Consider the following 14,357-nt stretch of genomic DNA (forward strand, 5'->3'; position numbering starts at 1 on the left):
GAAAGGCGAACCTGGGTCCAGGGGGAAAGTCTGCAAACAGCTGCCTCAGCTCACACCCAGGTTGCAGGGCTGTGCCTCGCGGATACCAGAGGGTTGGGAGAAACGCTTTGCAGTGGGGATCTCTCTCTCGTCCTTTGCGAGGAAGACTGATCTGTGATTTGTTTTGTTTTTAAGCATCAGGAATGAGAATGAGAGGAGGCTGGTCACATCTTCTTCTTCTGTGCTGTGAGAAGGCTGTGTCTGTGTGTGGCAAGTGGAGAAAGAAGTACGAGAAAGTTGCAAGTCATGATATGTCTATAGCACAGGACTCTCAATTGTCCTAGGGCTTAAACTCTGCGTGGTTATTTGGTAATGCCTCTGTTTATACCTGCTATGACACGTACCTGCCTGCTTGGCTAAGCGCTCCTCCCGGGTGAGTTTTGACCTCCTCTCTCTGCAGAGAAGGTGCCTCAGAAGCGAAGGTCCTGAATGGGTGTTTTGAGGGACCTTCAGGACACCTCACAGCTCTCCCCATCCAGGGCCTCCTGCCTCCCCCCTGCTCTTGGAGAGGGAAAGGGAATTGCCAGTGTAGATACATCTGCTTGGCCTGGTCGAACAGCCCTGAGACATACCAGCCCCGTGTCCTGCTCTCCAGCCAAACCCACCACTTGTGCAGTGTCTTTGCAGACTGCCTTCAGCTGTAAGCAGAGCAAGGAGCACCGTGTTGGAAAAAGTGTTTGCAGTCTGCAACTGGTGATTAAAAAAAAAAAAAAGCCTCGAAGAAGCCAAAAGACGTGAGATAAGGTGGATGGCTGTCAGGTTAATGCAGCGCATTAGAAACTAATTAGGGTATTTCCAGTAACAAAAGATGGCAACCACAAGCCTGGAAAACAGCCAGCTGCTTGGAGCCCACAGGCTGCCTTGCAGGCTTCTACTCGGGTGGTCAGGGTGTCCTAAAAGTCATGGGCAAAAGTGAAGTTGAGGGCGTTGGGAAGAGACTGCAATGGCTGGAAGAGGAACCAACTCCCACATACACAAGAGCACTGGCACGAAGCCTCACAAAAGCCCCCGAGCCAGATGGCTAAGGAAACCTTGGCTTCGTATGTCAAACCTGGGTTGGAATGGCTTGGGCTGGATGTGGGAACACAGCAGGAGTCAGTCGCATGTGGCTAAGTGGTGGCTGTCATCTTCTCGTTGTTATGGGGAAAATCGTAGCTTAAGTGGACTAGGACCTATCCAAGAATTATTTTGGAGGCTCATGCAGGGAGATGGCCATGAGGGCTACTGTACAGCTACGAGCTGAGTGCCGCTCGGCAGTATGGAAGCCACCAACAAGGCACCCCCTGCGACACAGGCACGCTTTGGAGTATATTCTCCTGTCGTACACCTTGTTTTGTGGGTCCCGTGATCCTCTCCTTCTCAGGAACTGAACAGCCACATACCTGCTGATGTCAGGATCCCTCTTCTGATAGGGAGAAGCCTATTTCTTCCTCAAATTGCATCAGCCAGGTGCTTCGCAGCCAGGGGTTTTCCCTCAAAATCTCAAATCCTGTTCCAGCTAAACATAGCCACCAGCCTCTTAGCTGCTGCCTCTTTTTTTTAAAGTGTTTTATTTTGAGGGAGGAGGTGGGAGAGGTGATGATAACATGAACTCTCCGTATTAAACTATTAAATTCCTGGATTCTGACTAGCCCGGTTGTAGGTGTGGTCTTGGGTCTTTACCAAAGCGCAGAAATTTTGCTGATCTGATTTGCTGGGACATAATACCTGCTGATTTGGAAGGGCAGAGACCTACGCACAGAAAAAGCCAAGGTGAGAAGCTGTGATGCATGGCTAGAGCTACCTAAGGCAACCTAAGCAGAGCTACCTAAGGCAACGCTGAAGGTGAGCAGGAAGCCTCTGCAGAGCAGGGTCCCTGCTGGGGCTGGGCATGCAGAGCTCGCTCTCCCCTACCCTGCCGGGCTGTGCCTTGGCAGTGTCCTGGGAAACACAGATTCACGGAGCCCCCCGTGTTTCCATATACTGGCAGCAGACCACTTGCTGTTTTGTTCCCGTAGCAAATGGCTTCAATTAAGGTCCCATCATCAGGGCAGAAAATGCTCCAAGGGCAGAGGCTGCAGCTTTCCTTAGCCGTCGCCTTTATGTTCTGCTGGCAAAGGTGCTAATTCTGAAATGGGAAATAATGGGCCTACCGGGGCAGGACTGGGAAGAAAACCAAGGAGAAAATTGAGATATGTCCTTATGCCTAAACAAATCTGATGCCTCCCCTTTCCCCCCCGCCTCCAAGCAATATTCAAGCTCAATTCGCAGCAAGCGTGCATTCTGCACAGTCAGACGACGCCAAGTTTTATCCTCCCCTGCCTCCTGCCTGGGGGGCAGCAGTTGGCTGGGTGAGTCCTGCAAGATCGCACAGGATGTCAGTGAGTGCTGAATTTCGCTCTGTAGGTCCCCGTCTGGGGAATGCACCTAAATGCACGCAAATGTTGTTGTGTCAGCCAAGCTCTCCCAGTGCAGACCAGCATGATTTGCACTTCCCGGATCATCTGAATTTATTGCAGGGAGGTGCCAGCCTGCTCTGGGCTGGTGCGGTCGCAGTTCACATCAATGGGGTTTATAAAAGTGGTTACACCGGTGTGCGAAGTGGGCAAGGTATGAATAGATTCATGAAGGTCTCCACAGGATAAGGAAAGGGTTTGCAGCCTGCTGTTACCTGATCTAGTCAATCTGACATGGCCCCTCGTCATGGCAGATCTGAGCAATGCTCAGTATTTGAAAATAGAAATAGCAACAAACCTCTTCCTTTTCTTCCTTCTCAGTTCACAGGAAAAATATTTTGACTAGTTTGAAGGCTAGGATATTTTTTTTTACTGTGTCTGTTTAGATAAGTGAATTAATGAGAGTGTGTGTGTGTATGAGAGAGAGAGAGAGAAACAGAAGTTGCTGAAAGTTAATTTGAAGAAATTAGCCTTGCATTTCATTCATTCTTTTGAGGCTAAATTCTATTATTAGTTCCACAAGTTTAATGTGCAACATTTCCACTGGCTTCAGTGAAACACGTACTTGCAACCTAGAAGTCCAAGACTGTGGCCACTACTTTTAATGAAAACAATTATTTTTGGATGTAAAAATCTTGCATTGGAAATTCAACGCAAGCCACTCCAGTTGCCAGGCCTTTGCTTCGCTGGCCATCAGCTGAAGTGACCATGTGCTGTAGTTTGCTTTGATGGACGGGATCCACCTGCAGCAGGCTGCCCTCGTGCCAAACCCTTCCGGACAGTCTATGCTCTGTGGAAAAGGAGACTTTGCATCACGAGCACCGGCGTGCGCTGGCTGTTGCCATGAAGTCTGGTTTTCTGAAGGCTTAAAGCCGTACATATGAAGCAAGTTAGTACTAAATTGACTACTGTACCTTTCATTAGATCTGTTATCCACCTAGAGGCTATTTTCACTTTGAAGTGGCATTTGCTCCGTAATAAGTAATGTCTCAAAATGCTGTTAATTAAAGTTTCATCTGTTTAGAGGCGTTTCTTTTTCTTCCTCGCCCCCTCCTTTTTTCTTTTCTTTTCAGAAGCTAGTAATTAGTCCAATAATGTGGAGACATTGTTATTGCAGCTCATTAAATTTGGCAATGCTCACTTGGACCTTTGAGGGCTGGCGATGTCAAGTTGACCTGAAATGCAAGGATTCCATCTGTCGGGAATTACTGATGAATTGGAAATTAAATATAAATATATATATATATTTAACTCATTACTTGTGCTGGATTGACAGTCCTGCAAGCGCTATCATTTTATGTTCATTGACAGACTAATAAAGCTTCCCCTGGGCTCCCTTCCTCATGTGGAGGGACCGGCAGCAGGGATGAGAGGAGAATCAGATGCCGCAGGGATTTAATTTTTGTTCTGTCTGTAGACTACACTGACGAGAGTGTCAGTCTGGGCTGGGGTGAAGTGAATATCTGGGCTAACAGAGACAACTGATGCGGTGCGGATAACCAGATAGCCCTGAGACGATGCTGGCTCTCGGCTGTTATTGCCTGGTGTTGAACCGGTGGCTGAGAAATGGATCTTTGTCCTATTTCCCAGCAACATCTAGTCACGGACAGGGGAATTTATGGGAATTTGTTCACCACTACTTAAGATTGTCTTCTCTTCTAGCAGAAAGTGGAAAGAGGCCAGAAGCCCTGCACTGTGCATATGGAGCTACCCCTTACGTTCGCTGGGACTTCCTGGGGAAGTGGCACCCAGGAAGTGATGAAGAGGAGGTGAGGAGCACAGGATCTCTCAGTCCTGGATTACAGTGCCGGAGTAACACCGAAGTGCCAAAACATCATTCACTAGTGATGCCTCACATAGGCATGCTGTTGAGATGTGCCGTCCCATTTCTGGCTGGTGAGTTCCGTTGCAGCAGGGAAGGCGTAACAGGGAAACTTCAGTACAGATTGACTCCCACAGACATCAGGTTGATTTGGGATCTTAGTGTTAGGCCCCCCACCTGCATCCTCAGCAAGTGCCAGGCCTCAGTGCTGTGGAGCACGAACCCTACATGTTGGCATGCGTTGGGCTGAGACCTCCTCCCTCCTCCTCTTGCCTTCGGAGGAAGGGCAGGGCCACCTGATGGCTCAAAATTAAAAGGTTCAGCCTGTACCAATAGCTTACATTCTAGCATCACCGGTAATTTGTTATGGCAAGAGGAGTCTGAGGAAAACAAAAGAAAAAAACAAAACTGAAGGGAGAGAGAAATAACTGACAGCCCAGATCCAAGGCTGTCCAGGCTGCTCCTAAGCCAGCTGGGAGCGGATGGGCTGCTGGGAGACGAGGTGAGCACAAAGCCACCAAAGTCTAGGATCTCTCTAAAACGTCCTCTCCTCAGACTTTGTCCTCTTGCCACGTCTTTTGCAGACTTGGTCATTTTACCCACCAGCCAAACGGGGTCTTCCTGCCCCTGAAAGAGAGATCTCTGGACAGGTCACCCCTTAAATACAGAGCTGCAAGGTTTGCCAAAAGCCGTCTTTAAATCCTGCGTCTTCAGACACTTGCTGTTGCATCAAAGCCCTGCTGACTATCTGGGCCTAGATCCACCTTTAGAAGCAGGAATTACTGGATCCAGGCATAGGGAGGCACAACAGAGCAGATGAAATGGCTAAATATTTCATAATAAAGATTGTTCACACATTTCCAGCTTAATGTTACTGGCCAAGGAAAGCTGGATGTTTCACATCAGGTTAGCAGGATATTGCAATATTTTGGCTGCTTATCTGAAGTGGAATGAATGGAACTGCCAAAGCTTTTGAAGTTCACTCATGAGATAATATTTTATTAATTTTCTGAGCTGAGGGCACTTTAGCATCTCCTGTGAGTCTTCTGAATATTAAATGCATTTAGCTCTATAGGCAGGACTCTTTCAACATTCGCTCATTCACTGTTTAAAAGCGTCTGCTTCCCATAAATTGAGAGCAGTCTCTTTGGTTTTCCGAGAGTTATCTTCCCTCCAATAAATTAGAAAGTATATCAATTTCCTACTTATGCCCTTTGAATTCAAAGCAGGAGCTACTTAAGCGCGAGGGAAGATGCAGTCTGTGTTTGTCTTGTTTGTCTGTCTGGTCCACAGAAAATGCGGTTTAAGTCAGAATGAGCTACTGTGCTTCAACTCCAGCTGCGAAAATAATTTTGTTTTATGAAAGCACCCAGTCTTTTAGTCCTGCTCTGAGCTACCCTGGCCTTCAGCTGGAGTCCAGCCTGCAGAGCAGAGCAGAGGAGGGAGGTGTAAGACCTGACCGCCGCTGTGCGTGGTACCAGCAGGACCAGCCAGCCTGGTCGCTCTCACGCCTGCTAAGCCGCTGCTTGGCTCCTCCAGCTCAGACCCAGCAGCAAGACAGCTGCCCACCTAGTTGCATTGCCCTGGCGAGAGCAGGCTTGCTCCTAATGTGGCAACAGGTACCTGCGGGGTGATTTTGATCTTTGGATGCATCGGTTTAATGTCAAAGAGCGCTAACTCAGATAGTGGAGATGGTGAGTTCTCATCAGCCAGGGTCTGCCCATGGTTTCCTACCTCCAACCACAGCTGGGTGAGAGTAGGGGAACTCGGGAGAGCGTGTGCCAGACAGAAAAGTCCTTGCAGTGCTAGACTCGGAAAACCCTCCGAAGTGTGCAGGGCTAGGCAGAGCTGCCAGAATGGACTTCTACATCAAAAAGGACAGGCAGTTCCTAGATCTAACGTCTGGCGCTTTGTAAATAGGGTTAGATGATAGGGAAAAGTAAAAAGAATACTGAAAAAGAAAGAAAATGACTGCCTTTGTCCAAAAATATGCCAGTTACATTGTTTCTTTTCCTAAAAAAAGGAAAAAAAAAGGTTGCTTTTTCTGCATTAAGCTTGTCATAACCGGATGATTATAGTAACACCGTGAAAGGAGCCAGCCAGGATGTGACACTTTAGCTTTCAAAATAGCTCTTCCTAAAATAAACCCTTCCCTCACAGACTGCTACTGTGATACTTATGGGAAAATATGAACAGACCACTCGTTCTCCCATCTTTCCTTGGAGATTGAGGAACTTTCCATCAGTTTATATCTGCTCTAAACTCCTGTCCCTCAGACGGGGAGACCAAAACCGCAGGAAAATGGTGGGAGTATAATTTAATATGTTTCACAAATTTGCCTTAATGGCACTTTGGAAGCCTTCTGATTTAATTAGATTTACTCTGTGCCCACAGAGAATAAATACATATACCTGCCATTTACATAAAGATCGTGCTATTTGCAGAGAATCTACAACGCCAAGCAGGACTGAAGTGGACCCTGTTGCAGTAAGGCAGCCCACGAGCCCTGTGGCCTCGAGCACTCGCCGTCTTCAAGCACTCACGTCCTGAAGCACAAAATGAGGTTGTGCACGCTATGGGCATCTGTCCTCTTTGGGTGCCGTGGAGGCTGCATTGCCCACCCGCACCACACCGCGCTGCCCATCCTTCCTCCTGCCCGGAAGGTTACCCCCTCTCGGCTCAGCGTGCTCACTCCCTAAATGCACGTCAAGCAAAATCAGCTGGGCTGGTAGAAACCTCCCCCTGGGAAGGAGTTGTAACCTCTTCGGCTGGCACGGCTGCTCCAGGAGGAAGCTACAGCCCCCACAGGTGCAGATGCGTGGGGCTCGTGCTGACTTTCCATGCTGAGGGGAACGCCACAAATGACTGATCTGCTGGGCCATGCGCACATGACACCTCACACAGCACGGCTGGTGTCGCTGAAACATTTATTTCCCTAATTTAAACTTTTTATAAATTTGCAGATGCTTCCCCCCATCTCAGCAGTAAAGGGAAAGCAGCAATAGCTGCGTTCCCACACGCGCTGCATGGGAGCTCAGCTTAAGCAAGAAGAAGGATGTGGGTCCCCACGTGATGGGGACATTCCAGTTCAGATCAGAAAAACGTGCCTTCTGCTCACTTGTTTTCCAGCCTTGTGAGTTCCCCAAACGAAGCCAGCAAAGGCTGGTCAGCTTCTGACGATGTTTACTTGATCTTCCACTAACAAAGTTTAGTGACTTGTGTAAATTATTACACCAGCTACTCCCCTCACAGTATCACTTTCAGGGAGCACAAGGTGTGGTTTACAGTTCTCTCCTATTGTCTCGGTAGGTGATTTCTTGCTCCACTACCCATCACATCCTTGCAAAATGAAATGTATCACCAGTGCAGATTTGTCACGTTTGCTTTCTCCTAGCAGATATTGGACAGGTTCATTGTTAGCTAGAGACCTAACACCGAAACTGAGTGGGCATGTTGTAACATGGAGCTTCTTGAAAGGAGGGGTAAAACAAAGACTGAAATAATACGGAGGAGGTTTTTACTTGGGTTAGACTGGCTTTCTCCTCACCGAGTCAAGTAGTAGGGTTTTTTTAATCAGGAAATAAATCTGGTGATCTCTGAACCAGGGAAGTTCAGGTTTCAAGTCACTCCCTACAGACTGACCCATCACGAGCTACACTGTGAAATCCATGGGAACAGACTGCGCTCGTGCCACGCAGCAGAGCATCCTGAACAGGACACTTAAAATTTGGGGTAAGCTTCCATATCTGATGAGATGATATGGCTTTATGTTCTCATGAGTGCTTTGTCTTACCGGGGCAGGAGAGGAGATTCCTCTGTTCTCTTCCACATACCAGGAAAACAAGCCTTGTTTTCCAGTTGTTTAGTATAGTAGATGTCCTGAATATATGAATACATTTATTACAGAAGGAAGCGTTCACCTACACAAAGGCTTTTGCTTGCTGTTTTAGCCTGCACCACTCTCCCCTCCTTGACCCTCTGTCGTGCAGCCATGGCTGCAGCATTCAGCTTAGCATTTGGAAACCAGGCTCGGTCGGCCATTCGCTCCCCTGCTGCGTGTCTGGATGCACCAGAGTCCTCTGGAGCCTCGTCCTTCTCAAAGGATGGCAGCACTGCATATCGTAGCCGGCCTAGAGGGGAAAAGTCAGGTTGATCCTGGGCTAAAGGACGTCAGGCATGGCACGCAATCTGTGGCAGGGAGATAGTTAACATCCTCCCCCTCTGCAGGGAGAGGTTGCAGCTGCCTATCCAGCCTGCCAAACTGAAAGGGGATCCAGCCCTCGGGGAAATGTGTCTGGAGTTATTTAATCCCAAAAGGATTATAAAGAGAGTATGCTCTAGGGAATCTCTCAAACCCTATCCCTGTTAAAGAAAAACAAAACCAAACCCCAAAACCAACAAGCCCTTTCCCCCCGCTGGTTTGCAGCAATGGATACCCCTGAACTTTCACCGAAAAACGTTGAAAGGGGCAGCAGGGACGTGGTCAAACCGTTCTTGCTGTGCTCTCCTCTCGGCCCGCCAGGCCCCGTCAAGGCAGTCAGTGCTGCTCTTCTTCTGCTTTGGCCTCCATGGTGCTATCATTTCCTGCCTCTTTAATCTCCTTCAGCACGTCCTTTGGAGGACCTTCTTATCTCCCTCCAACTCTTGTATGGGTTTCATCGGGCTGAGTCTTTTATCCCCACCTCTTCCTCCTCTGTGTCTTATCCCTGGTTAATCTCAGCCGTGCTCCCCACTTTGCCTGTTCATCTGCTCTCTTTTTGACTTGTGTTTAGACTGTAAACTCCTTGAGATAGGGCCTGTCTTTTTATTTTATACTTTTACAGGAACATGAAAGCACAGACTGGATTTAAGTCATCGAACAGAATAAAAACATTAAAAGAAAACTAGTCTCAAAGGTTGCATGGAAATATCTTTCTCATTTTCGGCAGCAGTCTAAGGCAGTGAAGCTTTCATTTGTATAAACACGCGAGCACCATTCTCCCGTGCAGCACAGCGGGATTGAGCAAAACCACCGGTTCACCCCCTAGCAAGTCACCCGTTGCCTAGCCAACAGCAGGCATCAATTTATTGGTAAGGAGGAAGAAGACTTTCTATTCCTTTCATGAGTAGCACCAAGAAGTCTTGGTTACCTTGGCTACATGGGAGTCAGTGTGGTTATGATGATGTCCAACTGCTGCCATGCACGTCACAATTAGCTCACGTCATGGAAGGGATGTTTTTTAAGGAGCTGTGAGAGTAGGGGTTTTGTCCCTTTTTTTCCTACTTTCCTCTTTGGAGGGTCCTAAGAAGTACTAAATGTTCTGTAAAAGAAGAACAATCTGGATGTCTTGACTTACATTTTATGTCAGTGGGCTCTGGTCAGCACTTTTTTCTTGAGTCCATTGAGACCTTCAGTGAAGTTTCTTGTTGTTCCCAGGCTGGTGTCTATTTCTGCCTGCTTTACCAGATCCCACTCAGAAGACAAAACAATGTTTTGATTTGTTTTGGTTTTTTTGAGGAGGTTCCTTCCTTTTCCACAACCTCTTTTCTAAAGAGCTATAGAAGCTAACAACTGCCTCGTTAATTTTAAATGGGCATGTCCATGTAACCACTCATCTCTGACGGCCGCGATTAACCTCCAGCCAGCACCCTCGTTTTGACGTTTAGCTCCTTGATTCCTGCGGTGTTTCTCAATGATGCAGGAGCGCGCCAGAATCATCATGGAGCTGGATCATGCCATGCAGGTGTTTTCCTCCCCCCTCACCTCCTCCCAGCAGCCTGGAGCACCCACACAGCAGGCGCCCGCCTGCGCCCTCCTGAGTTTTGAATACAGCTGACCATAGGCAGTAACCCAACCTTACCATTTCCTCCTCTGTTTCCCAGACCTTCAACTGTAACTCGTTTTCTTTGTGGTCTTTCCCACCCATGAGGGAATCTGGCCCTCTAGGCATCTTTGAAGCTTTTCCCATGACATACATGAGGAAGTAGCAGATGATTTATTAAGATCTAGTAAACCATTAATTCACTCATCCAGGACCCAATTAATTCCCTTTGCTGCATCTTTTATCGAGTCACCTCTGGTCTATTGACGGGATGATTACCTGTTTCTAAAAGTAACTGCAAATTACCCAACCACCTGATATTTGCCTGAAGAAAGACAAATGATAAATCGATCGATGGAAGAAAAGCACTTTTAGGGTGAATGACACATGACTGTGTTTATGCAGGAAATATCTAGAGAAAGGCAACAAGCTGAATGGGAAATACTGGACCAGAATCTCTGGTCTGGTATGGAGATGCGACTCTACTCATTGCACGCTCGTAGCAAATTTATCTTGCTGCCTCTTGATGTTGCACTCAGGGCCGCTGCTGTTACTTACCTGTGGTAGTAAAAAAGTTTCCATAATAATGATAACAATAGCGGCCAGTCGTTAAAATTCTGAAATAATTCATATGCATAATTTTTATGAGCCTTGTGTCTGCTAGGACTGGAAATGTTTCCTCTATTCTTTACAGTGCAATCTTGGAGATTGGGCAAGGCTCTTTCTCCCTTTCTTTGCCTTTCCGAACCTCAGTTTCCCCTTCTGTAATAAAATGGGAATAATTTTGCAGCAAAATAAGAGAGAATTAGCTAGGGTATGGGTTAATTGGCATAAAGCAGGCCTGTTGTGGGGGAATGTATGGAGACTTATGTATGGACTACTGAGAATTAGGAAATGGAGCCCCCCTTGCCGTTTATTTTCTCTTTTGTTCTGCGGGAGTTTGTCCTCCCTCTGTTAGTGATGCTGTTAAATGAAGCTTGCAATGCTCTGAGTAGCAACTTTGTTTTTACTGACTTGAGCCATGTTGACTTTGCAAAAAGTAGTGATACCTGCCCGTTAAGTGTAATGAAGAACTCTGACAGTTCATGGTACTGTGATGCTGTATTACACTATGGGAAGCATATAGGTGATTAATTTTATCATTAAAGTCCTATATAGGCATTGTTTATCCCACGCACATGCTGCTTTCAAACACTTGCAAACAAAAGAGGTATTTCAGGAACAGTAGCTGTATTTGGATTTGTAGTGTACAAATGCATACAGTCCTGACCTTTGAGCGAGGTCAGGGAATTATCTTGTGCTTTAGAGCCACGGGCACCGGCCTGAGGAACTTGCCGTCTGGAGACCTGATCCTGCAGCTGGAGGGCCACGGGGAGACGCCTATGCTGCTGCAGACTCAGCACTTACGGGTTTGCTTATGTAGGTCCAGAGGTAGCACTAGGGCCCAGAAAAGACACGCAGGGACACGGCGATGCAGAAAGTAGCTTCTCCTAGGGTGCTGGAAGGTGGGATGTAGGAAGGGGAGACTATTTTATACAATAACTGTGATGGCACTGGGGCCATTTTGTAGATCCAAATTCAGACATTGTATGAGCTATCACAACTCTGTTGAAATGTATAGGCTTGCACACAGGAACATTGATGCCGAATTTATCCACTGCCTTTTAAAATTGTAGGAGTGTTTCTTCACAGCACAGACCTTTCTTTCTGGACTCTTTTTTAAGCTTTGCATCTGTTGTAATCCCTCCTCAAGATACCCACCTTTATGCCTTTGGTATTTAAATTTGAAAGATGACTTTAGATATCTAACATCTTCAGCAGCAGATCAAACCTTGAGCCTGGCATGTCTTGTTCAGTTTAGAAGTAATGATAATGTTAGCAATCGTTAGAATAGATGGCAGTTTATTTAACTGGTTTATTTTGTAACAGCTGAAGCAAACCTCTCTGAGAGTTCAATTTAAACTGATATATGCTCCATTTTAAATGAGTTAGCAAATATTTGTGGTGAAAATTTCCGTGTTAATTTAAACTGATTTTGGTAAAATCTGAGCTCCTCTAATACACACCATCTATACTTTCCATTTGCCTCTCTTGGGGAAGAGTGATTTAAAGCTGATTTTCCTTAACCAAGGAAACAGAGCTCATGTAATAAGCCTCTTAAGATTTCTGTAAACCAGAAACGTTAACAGGGATATCTCAAATCCTAAGACTATTTCAGCACACTGGTCTTCATTGCCATTATCATAATTGCATTTGTGTTTTAACGGGATGCATTTTGAAATGTTGTGGCTGCACAGTATCAGGTTAGCGGAGGAGAAAGCACCCCTCTTTCCTTGAGACACCCCTCTGACCTGCACGTGGTCCCACGCTCTGCAGCCCTGAGCCGACGTGCCCGACGTTCCTGACTGCCGAGAGCCCTTGCGCTGGGAAGGGAGCTGCGCTGTAAATCACTCTCACACGTTAGTGGGGAGTGTTTTTTTCTCACCAATGATTACGGTCGCGCCTTTAGTTGAGGAGGTTGTTTTGGGGCAGTAAATTGTGCTGTGGGTTATCTCTGTCTCCCTCCCTCTCTGGCTCTCTTTTTCTTGCTGGGTAGGAAATGGCTGTTCTGAACAGCCGAGCCCCGAGGGCCTCCCGGGCTTGAGATCATCTTTTGTTCCCATTTTTGCAGGAGGGGTATCCAAAAGGGGGACTGCGAGGAGCTGGCTCTTCATGTTAGAAGTACGTAGATTACTGCATCCCAGGTTGTCATCAGAGCTCTGCATCTCGCAGAGGAAGCTAAAGCAGCGGCCGCCGTAGCGGAGGGTGGGATGGCTGACAGCCGCCCCGCGGGGTGCTGGGCAGCACCCCTGGCTGGGCAGCACCGCTTCATCGCCTGATGCACGTGAAGAGCATCCATGCTCCGAAAATGGGAACCAGCGTGGGACGGGGGATCTCAGGGGACCGCAGATGGGGAACAGTTTTGCTCAGGACTCTACGGATGATAAAAAAAAAAATTTCTTGACAGACTATTTGCTTTCGCCGCTGTAGCCTTTAAACAGTACATTATGTGGGATAATGTGAGAACTACCAGCCTCATGATCTGGCGGTGCATAAATCTCCCCCCTGCTCCCAGCCCCTTTGCATCTTGTTGTCTCCTCCAGTGCCGTGCCCTGCTCACGTGCCCGGCTCACGTCTCATCCAGGGCGCTTCGCCCCAGATGGGGGCAAAGCCTTTGTGGAGGCTGGCCTCCACATCTGAAACGTCACCCCGGGCGCTGGAGTGAAGTAGCTCTCACATAAACGGTCATGCTTTATGTGAGGGGTAGGCTCTATCAGTAGACTAAGCTGGACCCATGGTTAACACAGGATAAATAGATGGTTTAGTATATGGTTAATCGATTACTATAGAGGACAGGAGGTCAATGGGCTTCCCTCAATTTCTGTAACACTTGTATGCTTATGAGCATTTACAATACATAATATTCTTGTCTGTAGCAAGTCCATAGTATCTGTTGGTCGTTTATTAACTCTTCATAAATGTTCCCTTAATGCAACTTGTGAGTAGTAGTTGATGGTTAGAACTACTCAAAAACTTCATTTTTTCCCTATCAGAGAATGAAAAATCAAGGCATTCTGGATTTCAGTTACAAAAAAAGCCCAGAGTGAAATGTTTGCAGTGTGGTCCAGACATTCCTTACAGACCTTGTCAGACTGGACCATTCTGGCGTCTCTTTTAACTAAAACATCACTGAAACACTTATTTTGCATGCTCTATGACAAAGTATAATCTCTTATGAAGCAGATATCCAAACAAAAAAAACATGTTTTGATGTTACCGGAGAACAAAGTTTTCATTGATGCAAACTGAGCTTTGTGGGTTTTGGAATTTTCATTTTGCAGAAGATTAAAAAAAGATCTTGGTTTTCATCCTTGTCCTGCTTAGGAACACAATTAACTGGAAAAAATGGAATTCCCTTAGCAACTAGCAAGTCTAGTGTTTCTGCATGCTTCTCTGAAAAATAAATGGGATTACTTTGTTTAAAAACTGCTTTTAGCAACCTCTGTTAGAGCCCTAAAATGCACAGGAGGGCATGATCCTTCTTCCTTTGAAGTCCCTGGCACAGTATCCATTGACTTCACAGGGAGTGGGATTGACTGAATAATTGTATTGCAGTATGAATGTCTACCCTGACACTGCACAAAGTCACGCTGAAAGCCACTTGATGTCATTCTAATCCTGTCTCCTCACAGTGGTGTTGTGGAGAATAGGGTTGGGTGT

The 14,357-nt window shown here is 46.8% G+C and overlaps 1 protein-coding gene across 12 annotated transcripts in view; it reads left to right on the forward strand.

The window, feature by feature from the left end:
- LOC142079127 (uncharacterized) overlaps positions 1–14,357 on the forward strand; it is a 114,356-nt gene that overhangs the window by 81,517 nt on the left and 18,482 nt on the right. For 9 of the 12 annotated variants that reach the window (XM_075142778.1, XM_075142776.1, XM_075142779.1 and 6 more), the window contains one exon: positions 4,140–4,370. In XM_075142778.1, the coding sequence (XP_074998879.1) occupies positions 4,140–4,370 (231 nt within the window). Of the gene's footprint in view, positions 1–174; positions 3,364–4,136; positions 4,371–14,357 lie in introns of all 12 variants that reach the window. The other 3 variants (XR_012672498.1, XR_012672507.1, XR_012672499.1) reach the window with 2 other exon arrangements.

Source organism: Calonectris borealis, chromosome 2, assembly GCF_964195595.1.
Source record: "Calonectris borealis chromosome 2, bCalBor7.hap1.2, whole genome shotgun sequence".
Lineage (NCBI taxonomy): Eukaryota > Metazoa > Chordata > Aves > Procellariiformes > Procellariidae > Calonectris > Calonectris borealis.